The 23,217-nt window shown below is 36.6% G+C and overlaps 1 protein-coding gene across 1 annotated transcript in view; it reads right to left on the bottom strand.

The window, feature by feature from the left end:
• The window catches only part of SCP2 (sterol carrier protein 2), a 121,662-nt gene that overhangs the window by 75,238 nt on the left and 23,207 nt on the right, over positions 1-23,217 (bottom strand). The window contains exon 6 of the mRNA XM_057711073.1: positions 9,639-9,765. Within this exon, the coding sequence (XP_057567056.1) occupies positions 9,639-9,765 (127 nt within the window). The remainder of the gene's footprint in view (positions 1-9,638; positions 9,766-23,217) is intronic.

The raw sequence follows: 23,217 nt of genomic DNA, 5'->3' as shown, positions 1-23,217 counted from the left end.
AAGTGGGGAGTCCACATTTCTGTTTTATCTCTATCTTCTCTGACAAGGAGGGTGATATGCAGAGCAGAAATGACACACATGTAGCTGGGCAAACCTTCTCTCAATTCTAATAAAAATGGAAAAAAGTAGAGACCAAACTGTCAATCTCATATCAATAAGAGTAGTGAGTGATCCAGAGGCAGTCAGCATGGGTTCAGGAAGAACAAGCCACATCAAATTAATATCTTTTTTATTGTACTGGCTAGTAGATCAAATGAAACATAGTATCTAGTATCAGCAAGACAATGGGCGAAATTTTTAAGGCCATCTTTTGGGCCAAGATAAGGAAATACTGTAGTGTGGGGGTTTTTTTCCTTTTGTTTTTTCAGGGGGGTTTTGGTATGACTACATATATGAGGGTTCTTCTGTCAAGTTTACCTAACACTGGGTTAAACAAAGTTAAACAAATTTCTTTATAGCAAAACATTAAGAGCCTTTCTTTTACCACCGCATGTGTATTATGATTGTCCAAAAGAGGGTTAAAGTATGAAGCATCTTCCAACTTAACTGACCCACATCATGGAGCATCTTAAGTACCAACAGAACACATAGGCACTGATCAATGACAGGCACTGATCAACGTATTAACCTAGAGTGAAGTCTCTACTGCTGACTTCCAACTTCAGCCATGTTCTGATTAATACTTCTACCAAAAATTGGATTAGAAAATTAAAGCGTATGCTCACCAAATCTGAAGCTGAGAGATACTGCTATAATGTTGGATCCAAATAGACTTCCATTAGGTTTATCAATGAGATGGATCCGAACGTAACTAATTAAATGCCCAGTTCTATTCTTGACCACCCAAAACTACCTAAGAAAAGGAGCCATGAGACAAGCCCTGAGGTTCTGTTCAACTATAAGCTCAATATGATTCAACAACGTGATATGATTATCAGAAAAGCTTACATGCGATCACGGTACAGTAATTAGCCTGGTGATGACGGGTCATAAAACAAGTCTAATGAGAAACAGTTAAAGGGAATAAAGGCAAGCTGGCTTCAGATATTCGAAGGGCTGTAAGGTGAAAGAGGCTTGTTCTAGGAGTCTCAGAAGACAGAAACTATAGGGAGAGAGATTTGAGTTCAACATGAAAAAGCACTATAACAACTGGAATCACCAAAAAAATGGAATGAGTAGCCTCTGTGGCAAGCTTCTTGTCACAGGAAGTACAAGTGCTTTACTGTCATCTATTAGATGGTTTACAAGCAATTCACAAACGGATTTGTAGGAAGAAGGGCAGCTAAACTAGATATTCATTAGGGACTGATGTCTTTTCTTCTTGTTTCCTTACTATGGGATCCAGTTAATCTACAGAAGATAGCAACCCTTTGAAAAATATTCTGCCAATCACTTACCATGTATTTATTAAGCCTGGACACTGATGAAGGTCTTGCTCACTACTGATTCTCAACTGCCAATTCAGATTTTTGGCTGTTCTAAGAATATGAGCGGTACAAAAAGATCTCAATCTCTTTGAATCAAACCTTGAAGCCACAAAAATCTCCTGAAATCCTATAGCAGAAGGTAAACTACTACGAACATTCTTACATACTCATTTCTAGAACACATTCACAAACAGCAATTTCAAACAACTTAAAATTCCATGAAATTCTACAATTCATTAGAAATCTATTAGATTCAACTAAAATATTGCACATTTATACTTCAAACTTTAGACTAGAAAAAAATGTCCAACTACTCTGAGTAACGTAAAACTTGAGAAAAGGTTGAAAACACACCAAACACAGGATTTCCAGCTAGCTGAGGGCAATGGAAGCTGCCTAAATCTCTCTCCATATCCTCCAAAACAATATAGAATAACAAGAACAAATAAAACTGCACAAAACCATACCCTGAGCATAACTAGACAAAAGAAAACACAAAACTTCAAATTAAGTGAAAAAAAAGGGAAAGGGAAAAAGTGACCAAATCCCTGTCAGCAATCGTTCACACTTCCACAGTAAGCCTCCTAGGGAAGAAGGGCAGTCTGAAAAACACTGCAGAGGAGAGAAGAGGGGAGCTAGTGGTAGGCCTGCAATTGCTCTGAAACTACCACCAGGAAAAGAAAGACTCCCCTCAAGAGTGCAAATACTGAAAAAATATTCCTGTAGATCAAAACATGACTATGGGGAAGGGTTAGAAAAGTACAGGAGATTCACGTGGGAATCTCTGAAAGGTATAGCTTCTAGGAGAAGAAAAGAAGGGAAGAGAAAGAAAGCAGGGAAGGTCCCTTTGGCAACTGGATGGTGAAAGAGAAAAGGAGCAAACAGGGAAACTTTGAGGGTCCTACAAGACAAAAAAGCAAAAAAAAAAAAAAAAAAAAGGACGGAGAGAAACAAAAAATTAGAGGACACACAATCCATCTTTCAAAAAATCCACTACAGAAATAAGACTTTACCACACTGACATGAAAGGACATCACAGAACTACGAATCCCTCCAAATATAAAACAACACTCTCAAATTACAATGTAATAAAACTAGCAATTATTAATAAAATGTAAAATTTACGTCTACCTGGAAATTTTTTAACTATTTCCATAAAACAACTCTTGGGCAAAAAGAGGAAACATAAATGACTGCAAAGCTTCTGAAAAAAATGATAATGAAAATTAAAACACTACATATCAGAACCAATGCGATATATTTAAAGCGGTAACAAGGACAAAGCGCTAAACACTAAGAATGATTAAAATGGAACATATTCATCAATTAAAGAGAATGAAGTCTTGATCCACGCTACAACACGAATGAACTGTAAATGTTTCCTATGCTGAGTGAAAGAAGCCAGTCACAAAGAGCCACATACTGTATGGTCCATTTAAATAAAATGTTCATAATAAGCAAACACATAAAGACAGAAAGTAGATGAGTGATTGCCAGGTGCCTCACAGGAAAGGACTGCTAATGGGTATGGGGTTTCCTTTGGGGATGATGAAAATGTTCTGAAATTAGATAGTGGTGATGATTGTACAATTCTGCGAATATATTAAAAACCACTGAATTGTACACTTTAAAAAAATGAATTTTTATGGTATGTCAGTTTCATCTCAATAAAGCGGTTATTTACTAAAACGTTAAAAAATGAATTAAATTCCCAATTCAAAAAACTAGAAAAACAACAACAAAGTAAACCAATAGAAAGCACAAGGAAGATAAAGGCGGAAAATAATGGGATAAAGAATTTAAAAGAGTGGACATAATTAATCAATCAAAATCCTATTGTTTTGAAACATTTAACAAAAGAGACAAACTGCTTCCCTAATTTAATGGGGGAAAAAGGAGAAAGCATATATACACAAAAATAAGAAATAGCAAGAGAGAAATACCATTGAAGGAGAAACTTTAAAATTGTAAAAGACTATTTTTCAGACTTCTATACAAATAGATCTGAAACTCAAAATGAAACGGATAATTTCCCAGAGAAATACAGCCTCCCAAAATTGACCCCACTGGAGATGGAATGTTTAAACATAAAGAAATAGATAATTACCAAACAACTATCAAAAAACAAACAAACAAACAAAAAATCACACACACCAAAAAACCAGGCTCAGATGATTTCACAGGGTAGTATATTAAACCTACAAAGGTCAAGCAGTCCCAATGCTTCATAAATTGTTCCAAAGCATCAAAGATGGAGAAACGCTTCCGATTTCCTTTATAAAGTCAGTATAAAATTAACACCTAAACTTGATAAAGACATAAAAAGAAAAGTATAAACCAATATCACTTACGAATATTGATTTCAAAGTACTAAATAGAATAGTGACAGAATTTAACTCCACCATAAAAAAATCAATACATCATAACCAAGTGTCATTCATCCCAGATAGGCAAAGTTGATTCAACATCAGGAATCCATTAATAAAATATTCTATTATTATATCAAAGTGGGGGACATAATGCAATCCACAGATGCCAGAAAAGCCTTTGACAAAATTCAACAGCCATTCCTGAAAGAAAAAGAAATTCAAGAAAATAAAAATTGATGAATACTTTCTCAACATAATTAACTATATAAATAAATAAATATATACATATATCTGAGATCTTGAAGCCAGAATCATATTTCATAGTAATAACACCTCCCATAATGGATTGTTGTGAAAATTGAATGAGATAATATGGGTATGGAAATTCATTCATTCATTCATTCAACAAATATTTATTGAATATTTAAATATGCTAAGGACTGTAGAAAAAGGGGAAAAAACTTTCTTCTGGCCAGATTACATACCAAGCTCTGTGCTAGGCTGGATGTATTGAAGGTAAACAAAACAGACATGGCTCCTACTTTCATGGAGTTTACAAGAGAAATAAGGAAGACAAAAATTAACCAAGTAAAACCACACACAATAAATATATGAATGTAAATAGTGCTAAGTGCTATGAAGGAAAGCACTAGGGAGCTATCTATGAAAAAGAGTAACAGGAGGGATCCACTTCCATTTGAATGATCAAGGAGGGTCCTTCTTTCAAGATTAGTTAATTATCAAATACCTGCTTTGTTCCGGGCACTTTTCTAGGTAAGTCAATAAGCAGGGAATAAAACAAACAAAAATCAGTGTCCTTGTGGACTTAGATTCAATAAATAGAAATAAATAAATGAGAAAGAATACATATGCCAGATTTTTACAAGTGCTATATAAAATGATAAAGCAGGAGACAGAGGATAGGGTGTTCTGGGAAGGAGGGTGATGAAAGAAACCAGAAGACGGCATTTAAGCAAAGACATATGGAAGTAAGAAAGCTAGCACTGATGATATCTTAGGGTAGAGTATTCCAGAAGTTGAAATAGCAAGGCTAAGGCCCTGCTTCATATGTGCTTACTGTGTTTGAGGAACCAAAAGGATAGTGTGGCTGGAGCAGAGTGGTGAAAGAAAAAATAGTAAAAGATGAGGTCAGAGAGCTAATGAGGGTGTAGGGTCAGATCATATACAAGCTTGTAGGCCATAATAAGACCTATAGGTTTCAACCTGAGTGTGGTAAGAACACAACAGAGTTTGAAGCAGAGGAGTGAAATGATCTCATTTATATTTTAAAAGCATTGCTCTGGACATAAAGAATTGACTGTACAGATATACAAGCAGAAGCAGAAAAACCATTTAGGAGACTCCTATACACTACGTGAGAAATTATGATAGCTTGCACTACAGTAGGAGTGGGGAAAATGTGGATAAACGTTTCTCTTTCTCATATTTCTGGATATTTTGAGAAGTGAGTAAAAAGGTTTGCTGATATACTGAGTGTCGAGTATGAGAAAAAACCGAGAATGGCTCTAAGGGTTTTGGCCAAAGATCCTAAAAGGATGGAGTTATCATTTACTGGATAGGAAAAACTTCAGGAGGGACAGATGGAGAAGGTGGAAGTTCAAGGAAAGAATTAGGACTTCAGTTCTAGACCTGTTAAGTTTGAAAGGCCTATTAGACATCCAAGCAGAAATAACTTTTGTAAAGTGTTGGAGATATAGGATTTTTTTAAGACCTAAAGCATTGAAAGACTTGACCTTAAAAGAATAAAGAGCACTGTAGCCAAAGAAAATATGGGATTGTGGCACAGAGAATAAGTTTGGCTTACTGAACACACTGAAAGGCCAGTGAGCTTACACTTAGGAAGACTAGACAACAAGAATTAAAACAGGAAATGATTTTTAAAAAGAGAGTCTCACTGTAACAAAGTAATAGATAATATTGATATATATTTTGGTACCTGAATGCTATGGACTGAATTGTGCCCCATCAAAATTCATTTGTTGAAGACCTAACCCCCAGTGTGATGGTATTTGGAGGTAGGTCTTTTGGGAGGTAATTATGGTAGATGAGGTCACGAGGTTGAGTCCCTCCTGATAGGATTAGTGCCCTTATAAGAATCCTTATAAAAAGAAGACAAAGATGTTTCTCTCTCCCTCCCTCTCTCTGAACCCACACAAAAGAAGAGGTCATGTGAATACACAGTGTGAGATGGCAGCCACCTACCCCCCAAGAGAAAAGGCCTCAGTATAAAACCTATCTTGCATCTTGATTTTAGACTTCCTAGCCTCTACAACTATGAGAAATAAATTTTCTGTTGTTTGAGCCACCTGGTCTATAGTATTTGCTATGTCAGCCCAAGCAGACTAATATAGAGGAAATGGAGTTACACTGAACAAAAATGTAAAATATGCAAATGGCTTTGGAACCATTCTAGTTTCAAAGTTTGGAACAACTGCTAGCAAAAGCTTAAAGTGCCTTGAAGAAACCATTAGTAGTAGCCTCAAGGTCCTTTGAGGATGCTGCAGGTGAGAGTTTACAAAAGGACAAAATCTTGCTGAAAACTGGAGGAAAGGGGATCCCTGTTACAATAGAAGCAGAAATTACAGTAATACTATTACCTATGGTTCTGTAGAAACTAGTTAATAAGCAAAATATTGAAACTACCACATGATTTCTTCTCGCTGCTTATAGTAAAATTCTATAATGCTATACTGCTGAAAGGACTATTAAACAAAAAGGACTCAGGACTTGATAGTTTTGAAAATGCTCAGCCACTCAAAGTGGTAAAAGATGGTAAAATTAAGACACAGTTTTTGAGCAAAGATCAAATCCAGGGCATTGCCAGGAAAACATGGTCCAAAAATGAAGCCCAGGTTGTGACAAATCTTTTGTTAAGATCTCAGAAAGATCAAAGGTGAGGGCTTAGAACATTGTTCGGACACAAAAAAGCCCTCTAAAGAGAAAAAAGCTGTGTCTCACAAATCCTCTCAATCAAAGGGCTGCTAGAAACCTTAAGAATGTTGCTCCTCAGCCATCTCAGAAAGGACCCAAGGCAGAAAAGGGCTTATTATCCCAAAGAGATCTGCGGGTGTAGCTTGTTGACTAATGGAGTGAGCAAACAAGATTCACAGGAGACCCACAAAGTTCTTAAGATAAAAATGATCTACAGAGAGGATTTTTAGGGGTTAGCATTCTGTTTTTGACCTGGGAGGTAATTTAGGTCACAGTCATGAGCTTTGTGAGAATTCAGTAAGCTGTAATATTCATGTTTTGTGCACTTCTCTGACTTGAGTTATAATATACAACAACAAATTTCATATTTTTTAAAAATGCTGTGTTTAATCACTACCTTGATTCTCTAATAACCTAGCAGGTTACAGATCACAGTTTGAAAAATTATGGTCTGGGATAAGAGCTGCGGTAATAAAAGAAACTGGGAAAAAAAACATAACTTGCAGTTTGAAGGTAGAACTGATAGGACATGGTGAGGGAATGGAGTAGGGGAAGAGCAGGGAGACGTGTTAAAGATGACTCATGTTTTTGCTTTGGACATCTGAATGGGTGGAAATGCCACCTACTGAGATGAGGAAAAGTAGAGGAGGAGCAAGTTTAAAATGATGGGGGAACAGAATTGAGTTTGCATTTGAACATGTGAAATTTGAGACAACTGTTACATATACAAGCAGAGATGCAAAGATGCCAACTGGATATACAAGTAAAGAGTACATCATTGACTATTCTAAGTTTGCCTCCCTCACTCCACAAGTACATTACCTTGTTTTATTTTCTTCACTGGACTAATAATTATTTGAAATTATCCTCATTTTTTTCTAATACTATTGTCTCTCCCCTACCAGAAATTTAAGCAAAAACCTCGCATCTCATCTACTTATTTGTTGCTTGTGAATGAATGCATTGATGTCCCTAATTCTTTTTCCCTCCTAAATATCCCTTACCGTCTGACTTTGCAGTTCCTACCACAAAAAAGTAGAGTATATTTCCCTATCCCTTGATTCCAAGTTTGCCATGTGACTTGCTTTGGTCAAGTCTCAAAAGGCCTTGCATGTTGCAGATTACTCTCTTGTGCTTCTGCTGTGACCATGAAAAGGACATGCCAGAGCTGGCCCTCTGGTCCCAAGAGGAGGATGAGGGACATATGATCCAGCCAGATAGGACTAAAACAGAGCCTCCAACCAATCTACAGTCATATGATCAACTCAGACTAAAAGAGCTGAGCATGACTTATACACGTTGATTTCCCAGTTAATCTACAAACTTGTAAACTTTAATAATAAATAATCATTTAAAAATCACTGAGGGGGGCTTCCTAGGTGGCACAGTGGTTAAGAATCTGCCTGCCAATGCAGGGGACACGGGTTCGATCCCTGCTCCAGGAAGATCCCACATGCTGCGGAGAAACTAAGCCCATGAGCCACAACTATTGAGCCTGTGCTTTAGAGCCCATGAGCCACAACTATTGAGCCCATGCGCTGCAGCTACTGAAGCCCATGTGCCTAGAGCCCATGCTCTGCAACAAGAGAAGCCATGGCAATGAGGAGCCTGCGCACCACAACAAAGAGTAGCGCCCACTCACCGCAACTAAAGAAAGCCCACGCACAGCAAAAAAAGACCCAACACAGCCAATAAAATAAATAAATAAATTAATTAATTATTTTAATAATTAAAATAAAATAAAAAATTTATTTTAAAAATTGCTGATTTTTGGTGTGGTTTATTACACAGCAATAGCTAACTGATATACCGCTATATTCCAGTGCCTAGAACAGTGCCTACAATATAATAATAGCTCAATATTTTAAATGAATTATTTAACTGAAAAGGAAATGGACAAGGAATAGCCAAAGAGATAAGGAAAAGCAGAAGAATGACATGTCACAGAGGCCAAGGGAAGAGAATGTTTCAAGAAAGAAGTGATCAAAAGGGACTAATGGTGCTGAGGTTTATGAAAATAGGATTGAAAAGTATTTACTTGATACAGCAATGTGGTGATCAGTGGTAGCCTTGAGAAATGAGGGAAGCCAGATTGGAATGGACTGAATTTAAAATGGTAAGAAATAGCTACAAGAAAGAAAATTTCCATGGCTACAAACTGGCAGTGCTCCTCTATACCATCCTACCATTCTTCCTTGAAGATTTCTTTCCTTTCTGATTACTTGATCTTGGCTATCAAACCTGGGATATTTTCCCTGCAAAGAATAGGAATGCCGAACTTTCAAGCACAACTATTTTCTTTATCACAGTATACAACAAGGCAGTGGTTCAGGATCACATTACAAAAAACGAAAACAAAAACTCTATCTGCACTATCCCATGCTTTAACTGACTGGCTAAGGCAGGTCAATCACTGATTATCAGTCAAAAAGCCAGGAGGTTTACCTACAAAATAAAAATCAACTATGAAGTTTAAATCTCATAAAACACTATGGATTGACAGGTGATGATGGACTCCTGATGGATTCAGGTACTGAGAATAAAATTTGGCTATATAAATCTACTACCAAGAGCAAGCTTTAAATCTCATTACCATATTCAGAATTGATGAGCCTCAATTTATAGTCCATGATTAAAGGAGACAAGATTTATGTTATTTTTCCTATTTCAATGTCTTATTTCGGAGCATTCCAGGTACTTCCCATATGATGTCCTATGTACAAAAATACTTTGCTACAACTAAATTCTACACAGACTGTTTCTTCAACTTAACTGAAAAACCATTTCATATTTTATGTATCCTGGCACCCTCCACAGTTTCTTAATAAATACCTATTGTTTCTTATACATGTATATAACTACACATAAGCCTTACAGTTTTTTAACATACCATATTTTTCCATGTGCTCTTTTCCAGCACGCCCAAACATTTGAGAAGCCACAGGGTGTTTAGACAATCCATACTTATTGATCAGGACTTCAAGATGTTTATCAACTGGATTGGTCCTATTTGAAGGCTAAGAGAGGGAAAAAACAAACTTTAATAAGTACTTGACATGACAGGTGTCTCTTTTAACTCGTAATATGTTACTAAGACATTTGCTTACTCAAAGTGTGGAGTACGCCAAAAACGGGCAAAGTGAATAAAATCAGTCAGAAAATGCTGTGCAGGGAAACATGGGAAGGAAAAATAATCAAGTGACCAAAGAGGTATTAATTCTTCGATGAAACATGTATAAAGAATTCTGTATGTGCAAATAACTACTCAAGGTGCTGAGGATAAAATAGTGAACAAAACAGATAAAGTCCCTGCTCATCTGCCATTTACATTTGAGGGAGGAGGGGACAGAAAGTAATGAGGATGAAAATTAATTAAAATATAAACAGTAATGCTATAATGAATAAATTCAAGTGAAGGGATAAAGATTAAAGATGGGAAGTGCTATTTTGTAGAAAACAGTCAAGGGAGGTCACATGATAAAATGACATTTGAGCAGGGATGTGAAGGAGTAGGAGTAAGTCATTTGGATAACTTTGGAAGAGGAGCATTCTAGGCAGAGGGAACAGTAAGAACAAAAATCCTAAGGCAGGAGCAGGCTTGGGTAGTTGAGAAAAAGAGTAAATTAGGATTAGGATAAAGTGATGCTCAGAGTGCAATCACCTCTGTTTTCATGGTTCTAGAATAGAAAAACACAGTTTCTACTGTAAGTATTCTACAAAGGGAAACCTAACAGTTTCTTGTCAGTTTACCTAGTAGACTATGAATACCGTGAGGGCAAGAACTCTTCTTCATATACCTGTTTGTGTATTCAATACCTAGCATATGGTCTGCTACATAGTACATATTCCATAAATAATTGTTGAATGGTCCACAAAGGGATTCTAAAAGGAATGCTACGAAAAAATCAAGATTAAGAAAAAATAGGCTTGGAAGTCCTAGGTGGCGCGGTGGTTGAGAATCTGCCTGCCAGTGCAGGGGACACTGGTTCGAGCCCTGCTCCACGAAGATCCCACATGCCGCAGAGCAACTAAGCCCGTGCGCCACAACTACTGAGCAGCGCTCTAGAGCCTGTGAGCCACAACTATTGAGCCCCTGTGCTGCAACTACCGAAGCCTGTGCTCCACAACAAGAGAAGCCACTGCACTGAGAAGCCCACAGTGCCTAGAGCCTGTGCTCCGCAACAAGAGAAGCCACTGCACTGAGAAGCCCACACACCACAATGAAGAGTAGCCCCCGCTCTCTGCAACTAGAAGAAAGCCCGTGTGCAGCAACAAAGACCCAATGCAGCCAATAAATAAATAAATTAAAAAAAACAACAACAACAACATAGGCTTACAGGAGGAAAATTAGATAGATAGGATATGCAATTTGACAATCCAAAGGATAAAGACAAAATGAGCTGATAAATTGGTTCTGTGGAATCTCTGAACACAGAAAACTCAAAAATAAGAATATATAATTATGCATTTGGATTTCCATAGATGGAAATTTTTTCCTGTCAAAAGCAATCTAAAAGAAACATCTTTAAAAATAAAGGAAATGTTCATATTTAAGTTAAAAAGGAATGTGAATGAAAACAATGATATACAAGTTCTGCTTCTAGTCATGATGGACTATAGAAACCAAATTTACCCTTCTATCTTAAACAAGTGAAAACCTGGACAAAATATACAAAGCAACTGCTTTCAGACAATGGACAATATAAAGGTTAGTACGGCAATCTCTGAAAGAACTCACAAGGAAGAGTAATGGAAAGAAGAGAGCTCGCTCGCTGAATATCTGAAGAGAGTTCCTCTTGAGTCTTCAATGAGTCTAATCAACACATGAATATGAGGAAACTACCGGGACCAGGGAAAGAATCACTGGAAAGGAGCAGGCAGAATAATTCCCAATGTTCCCACAGGGCCAGGAATAGCTCTTATTCCCAAAACCACAATGGAAAGATCTCCTAACACACAGGGCATCAATGGAATCCTGAGGTTACTGCGTGAGTAGCAGGGTCAGTTTAGCCTCAGAATAATAAAAGCTGTTCTGATTCTACTGAACAAAGCTTAAGCTTAAAAGCAAATCCCAAAGGGTCAAACCAATTCTAAAAACCAATTGCTCCAGAACAAACCCCTAAATAAATAATGGAACATAAACTTCAATACTGAACCAAGTAAAATTTACGGTTTCTAGCATTCAGTTACAAATTATAAGGCATGCAATGAAACAGAAAACTACAATGTGTAAAGAGTGAATTAATCAGTCAATAAAAATGATACAGACAATAGAATTAGTAGATAAGAACACTAAAACAGTTACTATAAATATACTCCATTTGTTCAAGAAGGTAGAAGAAAGCATGAGCAGGACAAAGAAAAATATGGAAGATATAAAAAAATAACCCACATGAAATTTTTAGAGATAAAATATACACTGTCTGAAATGAAGAGTAAACTCAGTGGAATTAACAGCAGATTAGACAATGCAGCATAGATCAGTAAACTTTAAGAAGCAGCAAATTACAACATGAGGAGGAAAAAAACTAGGAAAAAAGGAACAAAATCAGTGAATTATGAAACAACAATAAAGAAGTTTAGAGGATGTGTAATTGGAGTCCCAGAAAAAGAGAAAATGGAGAGAGACAAAAGTCAAGAAAAAATATTTTAAGGCATCATTGATGAAAATTTTTTCAAATCTGATGAAAACTATGACTCATGTATTTAAGAATCTCAACAAACCCCAAGCACAAAAAACACAATAAAACTACACCAAGGCAATCATAATAAAACTGTCCAAAACCAGTGATAAAGAAAAATCTTAAAAAACAAAGAAAAGAGAGGATAGGATCAAGATGGCAGAGTAGGAGGACATGCGCTCACTATCTCTTGCAAGAACACCGGAATTACAACTAACTGCTGAACAATCATCGACAGAAAGACACTGGAACTCACCAAAAAAGACACCCCACATCTAGAGACAAATGAGAAGCCACAATGAGATGGTAAGAGGGGTGTAATTGCCTTAAAATCAAATCCCATAAATGCTGGGTGGGTGACTCACAAACTGGAGAACACTTATACCGCAGAAGGCCACCCACTAAAGTGAGGGTTCTGAGCCCCATGTCAGGCTTCCCAACCTGGGAGTCCAGCAGGACTCCTGAGGAGGAGGAATCCTCAGAGAATCAGACTTTGAAAGCCAGTGGGATTTGATTGCAGGACCTCCAAAGGACTGGGAGAAACAGAGACTCCCCTCTTGGAGGGCACACAAAAAAGTGTGCTGACCAGGACCCAGGGAGAAGAGCAGTGACCCCATAGGAGATGGAACCACACCTACCTGCTGGTGTTGGGGGGTTGCCTGCAGAGGTGGGGGACAGCTGTGGCTCACTGAGGAGATGGGGGCACTGGCAGCAGGGGTTCTGGGAAGTGCTCATTGGCATCAGCCCTCCCAGAGTCTGCCATTAGCCCCACCAAAGAGCCTGTGGGCTCCAGTGTTAGGTGGCCTCAGGCCAAACCACCAACATGGTGGGAACACAGCTCCACCCATTGGCAGACAAGCAGATTAAAGTTTTACTGAGCTCCACCCACCAAATCAGATTAATGTCTTACTGAGCTCCGCCCATGCAGCCCTGCCCACCATCAGTCCCTCCCATCAGGAAGCACGCACAAGCCTCCTAGATAGCTTCCTCCATAAGAGGGCAGACAGCAGGATCAGCAGTATTTCATCTTGTGGAACTGAAAACCACAGCCACAGAAAGATAGAGAAAATGAAAAAGCAGAGGACTTTGTACCAGATGAAGGGACAAGATAAAACCCCAGAAAAACAACTCCAGGAAGAGGAGATAGGCACCCTTCCAGAAAAAGAATTCAGAATAATGATGGTGAAGATGATCCAGGACTTTGAAAAAAGACTGGATGCAAAGACAGAAAAGTTTACCAAAGACCTAGAAGAAGTAAAGAGCAAACAAACAGAGATATGCAACACAATAACGGAAATGAAAAATACACTAGAAGGAACCAATAGCAGATTCAATGAGGCAGAAGGGCGAATACGTGAGCTGGAAGACAGAATGGTGATAATCACTGATACGGAAAAGAATAAAGACAAAAGAATGAAAAGAACTGAAGACAGCCTAAGAGACCTCTGGGACAATGTTAAATGCACCATCATTCACATTATAGCGGTCCCAGAAGGAGAAGAGAGAGAGAAAGGATCCAAGAAAATACTGGAAGAGATTATAGTTGAAAACTTCCCTCACATGGGAAAGGAAATAGCTACCCAAGTCCAGGAAGCGCAGAGAGTTCCAGGCAGGATAAACCCAAGGAGAAACACGCCAAGACATATAGTAATCAAATTGACAAAAATTAAAGACAGAGAAAAGTTATTAAAAGCAACAAGGGAAAAACGACAAATCACATACAAGGCAACTCCCAGAAGGTTAACAGCTGATTTCTCAGCAGAAACTCTGCAAGCCAGAAGGGAGTGGCATGATATATTTCAAGTGATGAAAGGGAAGAAGCTACAACCAAGAATACTCTACCCAGCAAGGATCTCATTCAGATTTGATGGAGACATCAAAAGCTTTACAGACAAGCAACAGCTAAGAGAATTCAGCACCACCAAACCAGCCCTACAACAAATGCTAAAGGAACTTCTCTAAGCAGGAAACATAGGAGAAGAAAAGGACCTACAAAAATAAAAACAAAACAATTAAGAAAATGGTAATAGGAACATACGTATCGATAATTACCTTGAATGTAAATGGACTAAATGCCCCAACCAAAAGACACAGACTGGCTGAATGGATACAAAAACAAGACCCATATATATGCTGTCTACAAGAGACCCACTTCAGACCTAGGGACACATACAGACTGAAAGTGAGGGGATGGAAAAAGATATTCCATGCAAATGGAAATCAAAAGAAAGCTGGAGTAGCAATACTCATATCAGATAAAATAGACTTTAGACTAAACAATGTTACAAGAGACAAGAAAGGACATTACATAAAGATCAAGGGATCCATCCAAGAAGAGGAGATAACAATTATAAATATATATGCACCCAATACAGGAGCACCTCAATACATAAGGCAAATGCTAACAACTATGAAAGAGGAAATCGACAGGAACACAATCATAGTGGGGGACTTTAACACCCCACTTACACCAATGGACAGATCATCCACACAGAAAATTAATAAGGAAACACAAGCTTTAAATGACACAATAAATCAGATGGATTTAACAGATATCTATAGGACATTACATCCAAAAACAGCAGATTACACATTCTTCTCCAGTGCACATGGAACATTCTCCAGGATAGATCACATTTTGGGTCATAAATCAAGCCTTGGTAAATTCAAGAAAATTGAAATCGTATCAAGTGCCTTTTCCGACCATAACGCTAGGAGATTAGAAATCAATTACAGGAAAAAAACTGTAAAAAACACAAACACATGGAGACTAAACAATATGCTACTAAGTAACCAAGAGATCACTGAAGAAATCAAAGAGGAAATCAACAAATACCTAGAGACAAATGACAATGAAAACACAATGATCCAAAACCTATGGAATGCAGCAAAGGCAGTTCTAAGAGGCAAGTTTATAGCAATCCAATCCTACCTCAAGAAATAAGAAAAATCCCAAATAAACAATCTAACCTTACACCTAAAGAAACTAGAGAAAGAAGAGCAAACACGATCCAAAGTTAGTAGACAAACTGGGACATTTGTAGAGACATGGATGGACCTAGAGACTGGCATAAAGAGTGAAATGAGTCAGAAAGAGAAAAACAAATATCGTATATTAACACATATATGTGGACTATAGAAAAATGGTACAAATCAACCGGTTTGCAAGGCAGAAATAGAGACACAGGTGTAGAGAACAAACATATGGACACCAAGTGGGGAAAGCAGGGAGGGTTGGGGGTAATGAATTGGGAGATTGGGATATCAAATTGTACACCCTAAATATATGCCGTTTATTGTCTGTTAACTGTATCTCAATAAAAGTTCTTAAAAAAGAAAGAAAGAAAGAAAAAGAAAGAAAGGAAGGAAGGAAGGAAGGAAGGGAGGGAGGGAGGGAGGGAGGAAGGAAGGAAGGGAGGGAGGAAGGAAGGAAGGAGAGAGAGAGAGAAAGAAAAGAAAAGAAAAGAAAAGAAAAGAAAAGAAAAGAAAAGAAAAGAAAAGAAAAGAAAAACCAAAGAAAAATACACATTGAGTATAGAGGAACAAAAAAAATAATAATGACAGCAGACTTTTTTTTCAGCTCTTTACTGGAGTATAATTGCTTTATACTCTTCTGCCAGTTTCTGCTGTACAACAAAGTGAATCAGACAGCAGACTTAAAATCTAAAACAATGAAAGCCATAAAGACAGTGAACCAACATACTTAAAGCACCAAAAAAAAAAAAAAAAAAAAAAAGTGAAGCTAAACTAGAATTCTGTATTCAGCAAATATATCTTTCAAAAAAATAATGTAAATACTTCTTAGAACATACAAAACTGAGAAAATTCATCACCAGCAGACAAGCACTACGTGAAATGTTAAAGGAGATTCTTCAGGCAGAAGGAAATAATCCTAGAGGAAACTTCCAGTCAGTAATAAAGGAATAAAGAACACTAAAAATGATAAATCTGTGGAGAAATGTAAGGTTTTTTTACTTGAAGAATTCATTTAAAAAATAATTGACTATTCAAAGCAAAATTAATAACTGATGTGGGGCTTTATAACATGTATAGAAGTAAAATGTGCTTCTAAAAAGAGGCAAACAAAAATATACTTTGTAAGGTTCATGTAATACTATAGTAAACAGTCATAACATTACTTAAAGGTAGTTTGTGAATAAGTTAAAGATGAATATAAACCCTAAAGCAACCATTAAATGCAAAACACCAGAGGTACAGTTAATATGCTCATAAAACAAACCAGATAAAATTATAAAAAATTCTCAATGAACAGAAAAGACAAAGAGGAAAAAAGGAATAAAGAAGATACTGAACAGCAACAACAACAAAGAACAAGTAGAAGAATGACAGATTTAAATCAGTGGTGTCCTAGTAAATGTTTAATAGGTTCATAGAGGGTGAGGGAGGTCTTACTGATAGCATTTGTCGATTTTTGTGGGTAAATATTCCCACCATGGCCAATTTGAATCTACTAGCATGATGTCACTGAACGCAAAGATGAGAAGAGATATGCATAATCATATTTTGCAAGCTGGTACAAGTCAGTAGGCTCAGTTTCAGCTAACCACTAATTTAAACCCAACTATATCAATAACCACATTATGTGGAAAGGATACAAAAAGTCCAATTAAAAGGCAGGGATTAATATATTGTTAAAAAGCATGACCCAACTAAACATTGCCTTAAAAAACATAATTCAAACATAATGACAGAAATAGGTAAAAGGATGAAAAAAGATAAACAATTGTAATTCTACTCAAAAGAAAGCTGGAATGGCTATGTTAATATCAGACAAAGTAGACATAAGATCAATGAACACTACAAGAGATAAATTCTTATAAAGTAGCTTAAAATCCTTCAAAAGGAAGGGTCTAACAAAGAGAGCACCTGGCTGGGATCCATAAAAACTTTAATAATAGATTTTCAGTTTCATGATGTAACACAACTCACAACAGCTCACAATGGTGAAGTGACATGTCAATTTACCAACGCCATAACAATCCTAAATGTTCATATATCTATTATGAGAGCTTCAAACTACATGGAGCAAAAAAATTGATAACATTTTTTAAAAATAGACAAATCCACAGATTTAGCAGCATATTTCAATACCTCCCTCTCAACAGAACAAGTAGACAGAAAAACTAGTAAGTATATAGAAGACAATCAATATTATCAACCAACTTGACTTAGCATTTATAGAACACCCATCCAACAACAGTAGAGTACATACTCTTCTCAAGCACACAAGAATATTTACCAAAACAGACCACATCTTGAGCCAAAATAACATCTCAATAAATTAAAAAGTATATCATACAAAGTATATTCTCTAACCACAGATAATTAAGGTAGAAACAAATAGCAAAATCAAAAAGATATCTGTAAAACGCCCAAATACTAGGACACTAAGCAACACACTTCCAATGTATGGGTGAGAGAAGAAATCACAATGGAAATTACAAAATAATTTGACCTAAATGAAAATGAAATCATGACATAAAAAATTTGTGGTATGCTGCTTAAGCAGTGTCTTAAAAGAAATCTATAACATTAAATGCTTATGTCTGAAAAGATTTAAAATCAATAACCTAAGCTTCCAGCTTAATAAACTACAAAAATAGAGTAAATTAAACCCAATGTAAGAAGAATTGAAATATTAAGGATCACAGCAGATATAAATAGAAAATGAGCAGAATGAAATAAAATGGATAGAAATTAGTGGAATGAAATAGAAAAGAGAAAAATTAAGAGAAAATCAATGAAAACAAGGGCTGGTCCTCTGACAAGATCAATAAAACTGGTAAACATCTTTTATGATACTGATCATGGAAAAAAGAGAGAAGACAAGGTTACCAACATCAGAAGAAGAGAAGGGACATGTCTAAAGATCCTACTTTAAGGGGATACTACAGGAATAATATGAACAAGTTTTTATCAATAAATTCAACAATTTAGATGAAATGTACAAATTATCAAAGCCCACTCAAAAAAAAAAAGATAACCTGAATAGTAATATACTTACTAAAGAAACTGAATGTTAAAACCTTTGCATAAAGAAAACTACAGACCTAGATGTGCACTAGTGAATGCTACCAAACATTTAAGGAAAAAACACCAATTATATAAACAAACTTTTCACAAAAAAAAAACAGAAGAGAAGGGAACAATTCTCAACCATTCTATGAGGCCAGCATTATCCTGATATCAAAAGTAAATAAACTTTAAAACAAACACAAACATAGACACAAAAATCCTTAACATATCAGGGACTTCCCTGGTGGTCCGGTGGCTAGGACTCTGTGCTCCCAATGCAGGGGGCCCGAGTTTGATCCCTGGTCAGAGAACTAGATCCCACATGCAGCAACTAAGAGTTCTCGCACGCTGCAACTAAGAGTTCTCGCACGCCGCAAACTAAAGATCCCCTATGCCGCAACTGAAGATTCTGCGTGCTGCAACTAAGACCTGGCATAGCCAAATAAATAAATTTTTTTTAAAAAACATATCAAACAAGAGCTTGTATTTATCTGGCATATATAAAGAATTCTTACAATACAGTAATAAGATAATAACCAACTAATAATTGGGCAAAAGGTTTGAACAGTCATTTAATTCATCAAAGAAGATATAGCAATGGCAAATAAAAACATGAAAGGATGCTCAACACCATTAAATATTAGAAAAATACAAAGTAAATCCACAATAAGATACCACTGTAAACCCACTGGTGTGAAGAAAATTAAAAACAATGATGATCACAAGAAAACTATACAGCAATATCTCTTACGAATGTAGATGAAAATATCTTCAACAAAATGCTAGCAAACTGAATCAACAACACATTAAAAGGATTATATACCATGACAACGTGGGATCTACCCCAGGAATGTAAGGTTGGTTTAATGTCTAAAAATCAATTAACGTAACACTCCATATCAATAGAATAAAGGACAAACACCACACAATCGTCTCAACAGACACAGAAAAAGCATTTGACAAAATCCTAAACAGTTTCCTGATAAAAATACTTTTTAAAAGTGTGGAAAAGAGGGACTTCCCTGGTGATCCAGAGGGTAAGACTCTGCAATCCCAATGCAGGGGGCCCGGGTTCAATCCCTGGTCAGGGAACTAGATCCCGCATGCATGCCGCAACTAAGAAGTTTGCATGCCACAACTAAGAGTCCACATGTCACAACTAAGAAGCCTGTATACCGCAACCAAGAAGCCACAACTAATATCCCATGTACCGCAACTAAGACCTGGCGCAGTCAAAATAAATAAATAAATAAATAAATATTAAAAACTTGTCACTTGCAAGTATTAATTTTTTTTTAAAGGGTGGAAAAAAGAAGGGAACATCCTCAACCTGATAAAAGGCATCTACCACAGATAACATGCTTAATGGTGAAAGACTAAATGCTTCCCTTATAAAGTCAGAAACAAGATGAAATGTCTGCTCTCACCATTTCTATTCAACATTGTACTAGAAGTTCTAGCTATGGCAATTAGGCAAGAAAATAAATAAAAAGCAACCAGACTGAAAAAAGAAAAAGAAGTAAAACTATTTCTATTGTAGATGACATGATCTTGCATATAGAAAATCCTAAAGATCCACTAAAATCTATTAGAATAAACAAGTTCATCAAGATTACAGGATATAAGATCAATATATAAAAATAAAATACATTTCTATACACTTGCCAAGAACAACTCAAAATGAAATTAAGAAAATAATTCCATTTATAAAAGCATCACAAAAAATAAAATACTTAGGAATAAATTTAACAAAAAAGTATAAAACTTATACTTAGAAAACTAAAAACATTGTTGAAAGAAAGATCTATTGTAGAGAACCACAGAGGACACAGAGGACACTGACTTGGAGTAACAATCCTGAGAGCACATGACCAGCTACATGGCTGCAGGCAGTTCTGAAGGCAGAACTAGTCTCAAGGAAAACCACTGAGATAAAGCAGTCATATAGCCCATGGCTCCAGGCTCCAGCTCCGAGTTAAAGATAAACTCTCTCTCTTAGTAATCATAAAAAACAAGGTGTTCTGCCTTTTTCTCTAATTGAAGCATATACTTCATGATGTCCATTATCGTGATTTACAATCTAGAATGCTAGAATGCTTTTCCTCAATAAATATGCTATGGGAATCAGAGCTCGGGACTCTTGACTGGCTTGGTCTTGAGTCCCCTGACCCCATGCTTTCCTATACTCTTGTGTGAATTTTCTTAAATCCGCCATGCCACTCACATTAAGGTTCGTTCCTGTGGATGAGATCTCCACAACCTATTCTAAATAAATGAAAATGGAAGATTTCAGATGGTTAAAATGGTAGTACTGCTCAAAATGATGTACAGATTCAACACAATCCCTATCAGAATCTCAACTGGTTTCTTTGCAATATTGATAATCCCAAAATTTATATGGAAATTCAAAAGACACAGGACAGACAAACCAATCTGGAAAAATTATTTGGAGCACTCTTAAGAGTGAGCCATGAAAATGTAAGAAGTAACTATAAAAGTTTGGAAATCTTTCCAAACATATATACAAACACCCATAAAAGCTTGGCATTTGTCATTCTCAATACCTGGGGGTGAAATATCTATTTTGCTCGCTGCCCAATGTCTTAGTCAGTTTGGGCTTCTATAACAGAATATCCATAGACCAGATGGATTAACCAACATATTCTCACAACTCAGATAGCTGGGAAGTCCAAGATCAACGTGTCAGCACATCTGGTGAAAGCCTGCTTCCTGATTTGCAGATGGCTGTCTTCTCAATGTATCTTCGCATGGCAGAGAGCAGAGTGCAAACAAGTTCTCTCATGTCTTTATAAGGGCACTAATCCCATCATGAGGACTCCTCCATACTCACAACCTAATTAGCTCCCAAAGGCCCCACCTCCAAATACCATCACATTGGGAATTAGAGTTTTAACATATGAATTTTGAGGGGATAAAAACGTTCAGTTCACCCTAGGAAGTTAAATACAGAGCAACAGCCCTTGTTCTTAGCCTAAAGAGATAATGAAGAGATGTCTTGGCAAAAAATAAAGAACAAGAATACACTGTTTCTGGGACTTCCATGGTGGTCCAGTGGGTAAGATTCCATGCTCCCAAATGCAATGCAGGGGGCCTGAGTTCGATCCCTGGCCAGGGAACTGCCACAACTAAGAAGTTCACATGCTACAACTAAGAGTCCACATGCCTCAACTAAAAAGCTCGCGCATGCTACAGCTAAAAGATCCCACATACTGCAACAAAGAATCCCGCATGCTGTAACAAATATCCCACGTGTTGCAACTAAGCCTTGGCACAGCCAAAACAAATAATATTAAAAAAAAAAAAAAAAAAAGGAAGAATACATTGTTCCTCTACTCGTTTGGTAAATTTAACTCTTAATTTTCTCCTATGCTTGTCTGTGCTATGAACAGCCAATCCCAGGCTTTCTCTAATGCCTGAAATTCTATCAAGAGTTGACTTCAGCATTGCCTCCTTACCTGCTGCTGACTTGAGGATCAAAATCACATTGAATCACATGCTTAGATGGACCAAAAAATAAGTGGTCAGAGGCCAAACTGAGTGGCAACATTCCATCTCTGAAGAAATTATAAAACTAACCAAAATGAATCAACTGGTAGGAAGTGCCAACATCAGGAACCGTAGATCCACTTCACCTCATAAAAGCAGCAGCCTCTTAAGTCCCTTTCTTGGCTACACTCAGTTCAATAAAGAAAAAAATAATGTGTAAGCCACATATGTAATTATAAATTTTCAAGCAGCCACATTAAAAAAATAAAAAAAGGTAGAATTAATTTGAATATATTAATTTAACCCAATATATCCAAAATATTTCATAATTTCAACAAAGAAACAAATAATTTCAACAAAGAAATACTTTAAAATTCTTTTTTTAATGTTTTAGGTTATTTAAACTATATCAATTATATGTATCATGCTGGCACGAATATACAGAAATATTTTTAAATTACTGAGACATTTTACATTCTTCTTTCATATGAAGTCTTTAAAAGCCATACATAGTTTATGGTTCCAACACATCTCAACCTGGATGCTAAATATTCATCAGAAATATTTGATCCAGAGAGACAGCCATGTATACTTGTTTATTGTGAATAGTATTCCCAGTGGAACAACCCTTTTTAGCTCACAGTAATAATTCTTTCTTGTATAAGAAATTATTACTTTTGTTTGCAGCATACCCATAAAAAGGGAAAAGTTAGGACACATGATCTGAAGGGAAAAACAGGACAGATACAGAAACCAAGCAACGCGGGAGTGGGAAGTTAAGCCCTCTGCTATAGAGAGCCACCTAAGGGCCATAAACAGAAACAGCAAGTTATTTTTGTTACATTCAGATTGTTCAATCATCTGATTTTTAAATTTAGGATTTGAAATACAAAATCTTAATAAATTCAGTTACAAATTACTATAATTAATAAATGAATAAGGGAAGAAAAGAAGAAAAAGCAAGAAAAAAAGAAGTGCAGATGTATATGGAAGTAGGGGGTTGGTGAAATGCCAACAAAAGGAGTTCATGTCGGACAGAGAGAAAAAGCAGGAAAAGACAAAGTATAAAAGAGAAATGGAGAGAGAAGAAACTCACAATGGAAGAGAAGGGAGAAAATGATAGGTTCTCCAAGTATAGTAAAAAGTTTATCTTTAGATTAAAAGACCTGGTCTCAGTTGTATCCCTAACTGCTAACTGGGTCCTATGTCACTGGGTAATTACTTCACTCTGGGCTTCCCGGATTC

This window comes from Hippopotamus amphibius, chromosome 1 (assembly GCF_030028045.1).
Source record: "Hippopotamus amphibius kiboko isolate mHipAmp2 chromosome 1, mHipAmp2.hap2, whole genome shotgun sequence".
NCBI classification, from domain to species: domain Eukaryota; kingdom Metazoa; phylum Chordata; class Mammalia; order Artiodactyla; family Hippopotamidae; genus Hippopotamus; species Hippopotamus amphibius.
The sequence above is the reverse complement of the archived record's forward strand: the minus strand, read 5'-3'. Positions and strand labels throughout refer to the sequence as shown.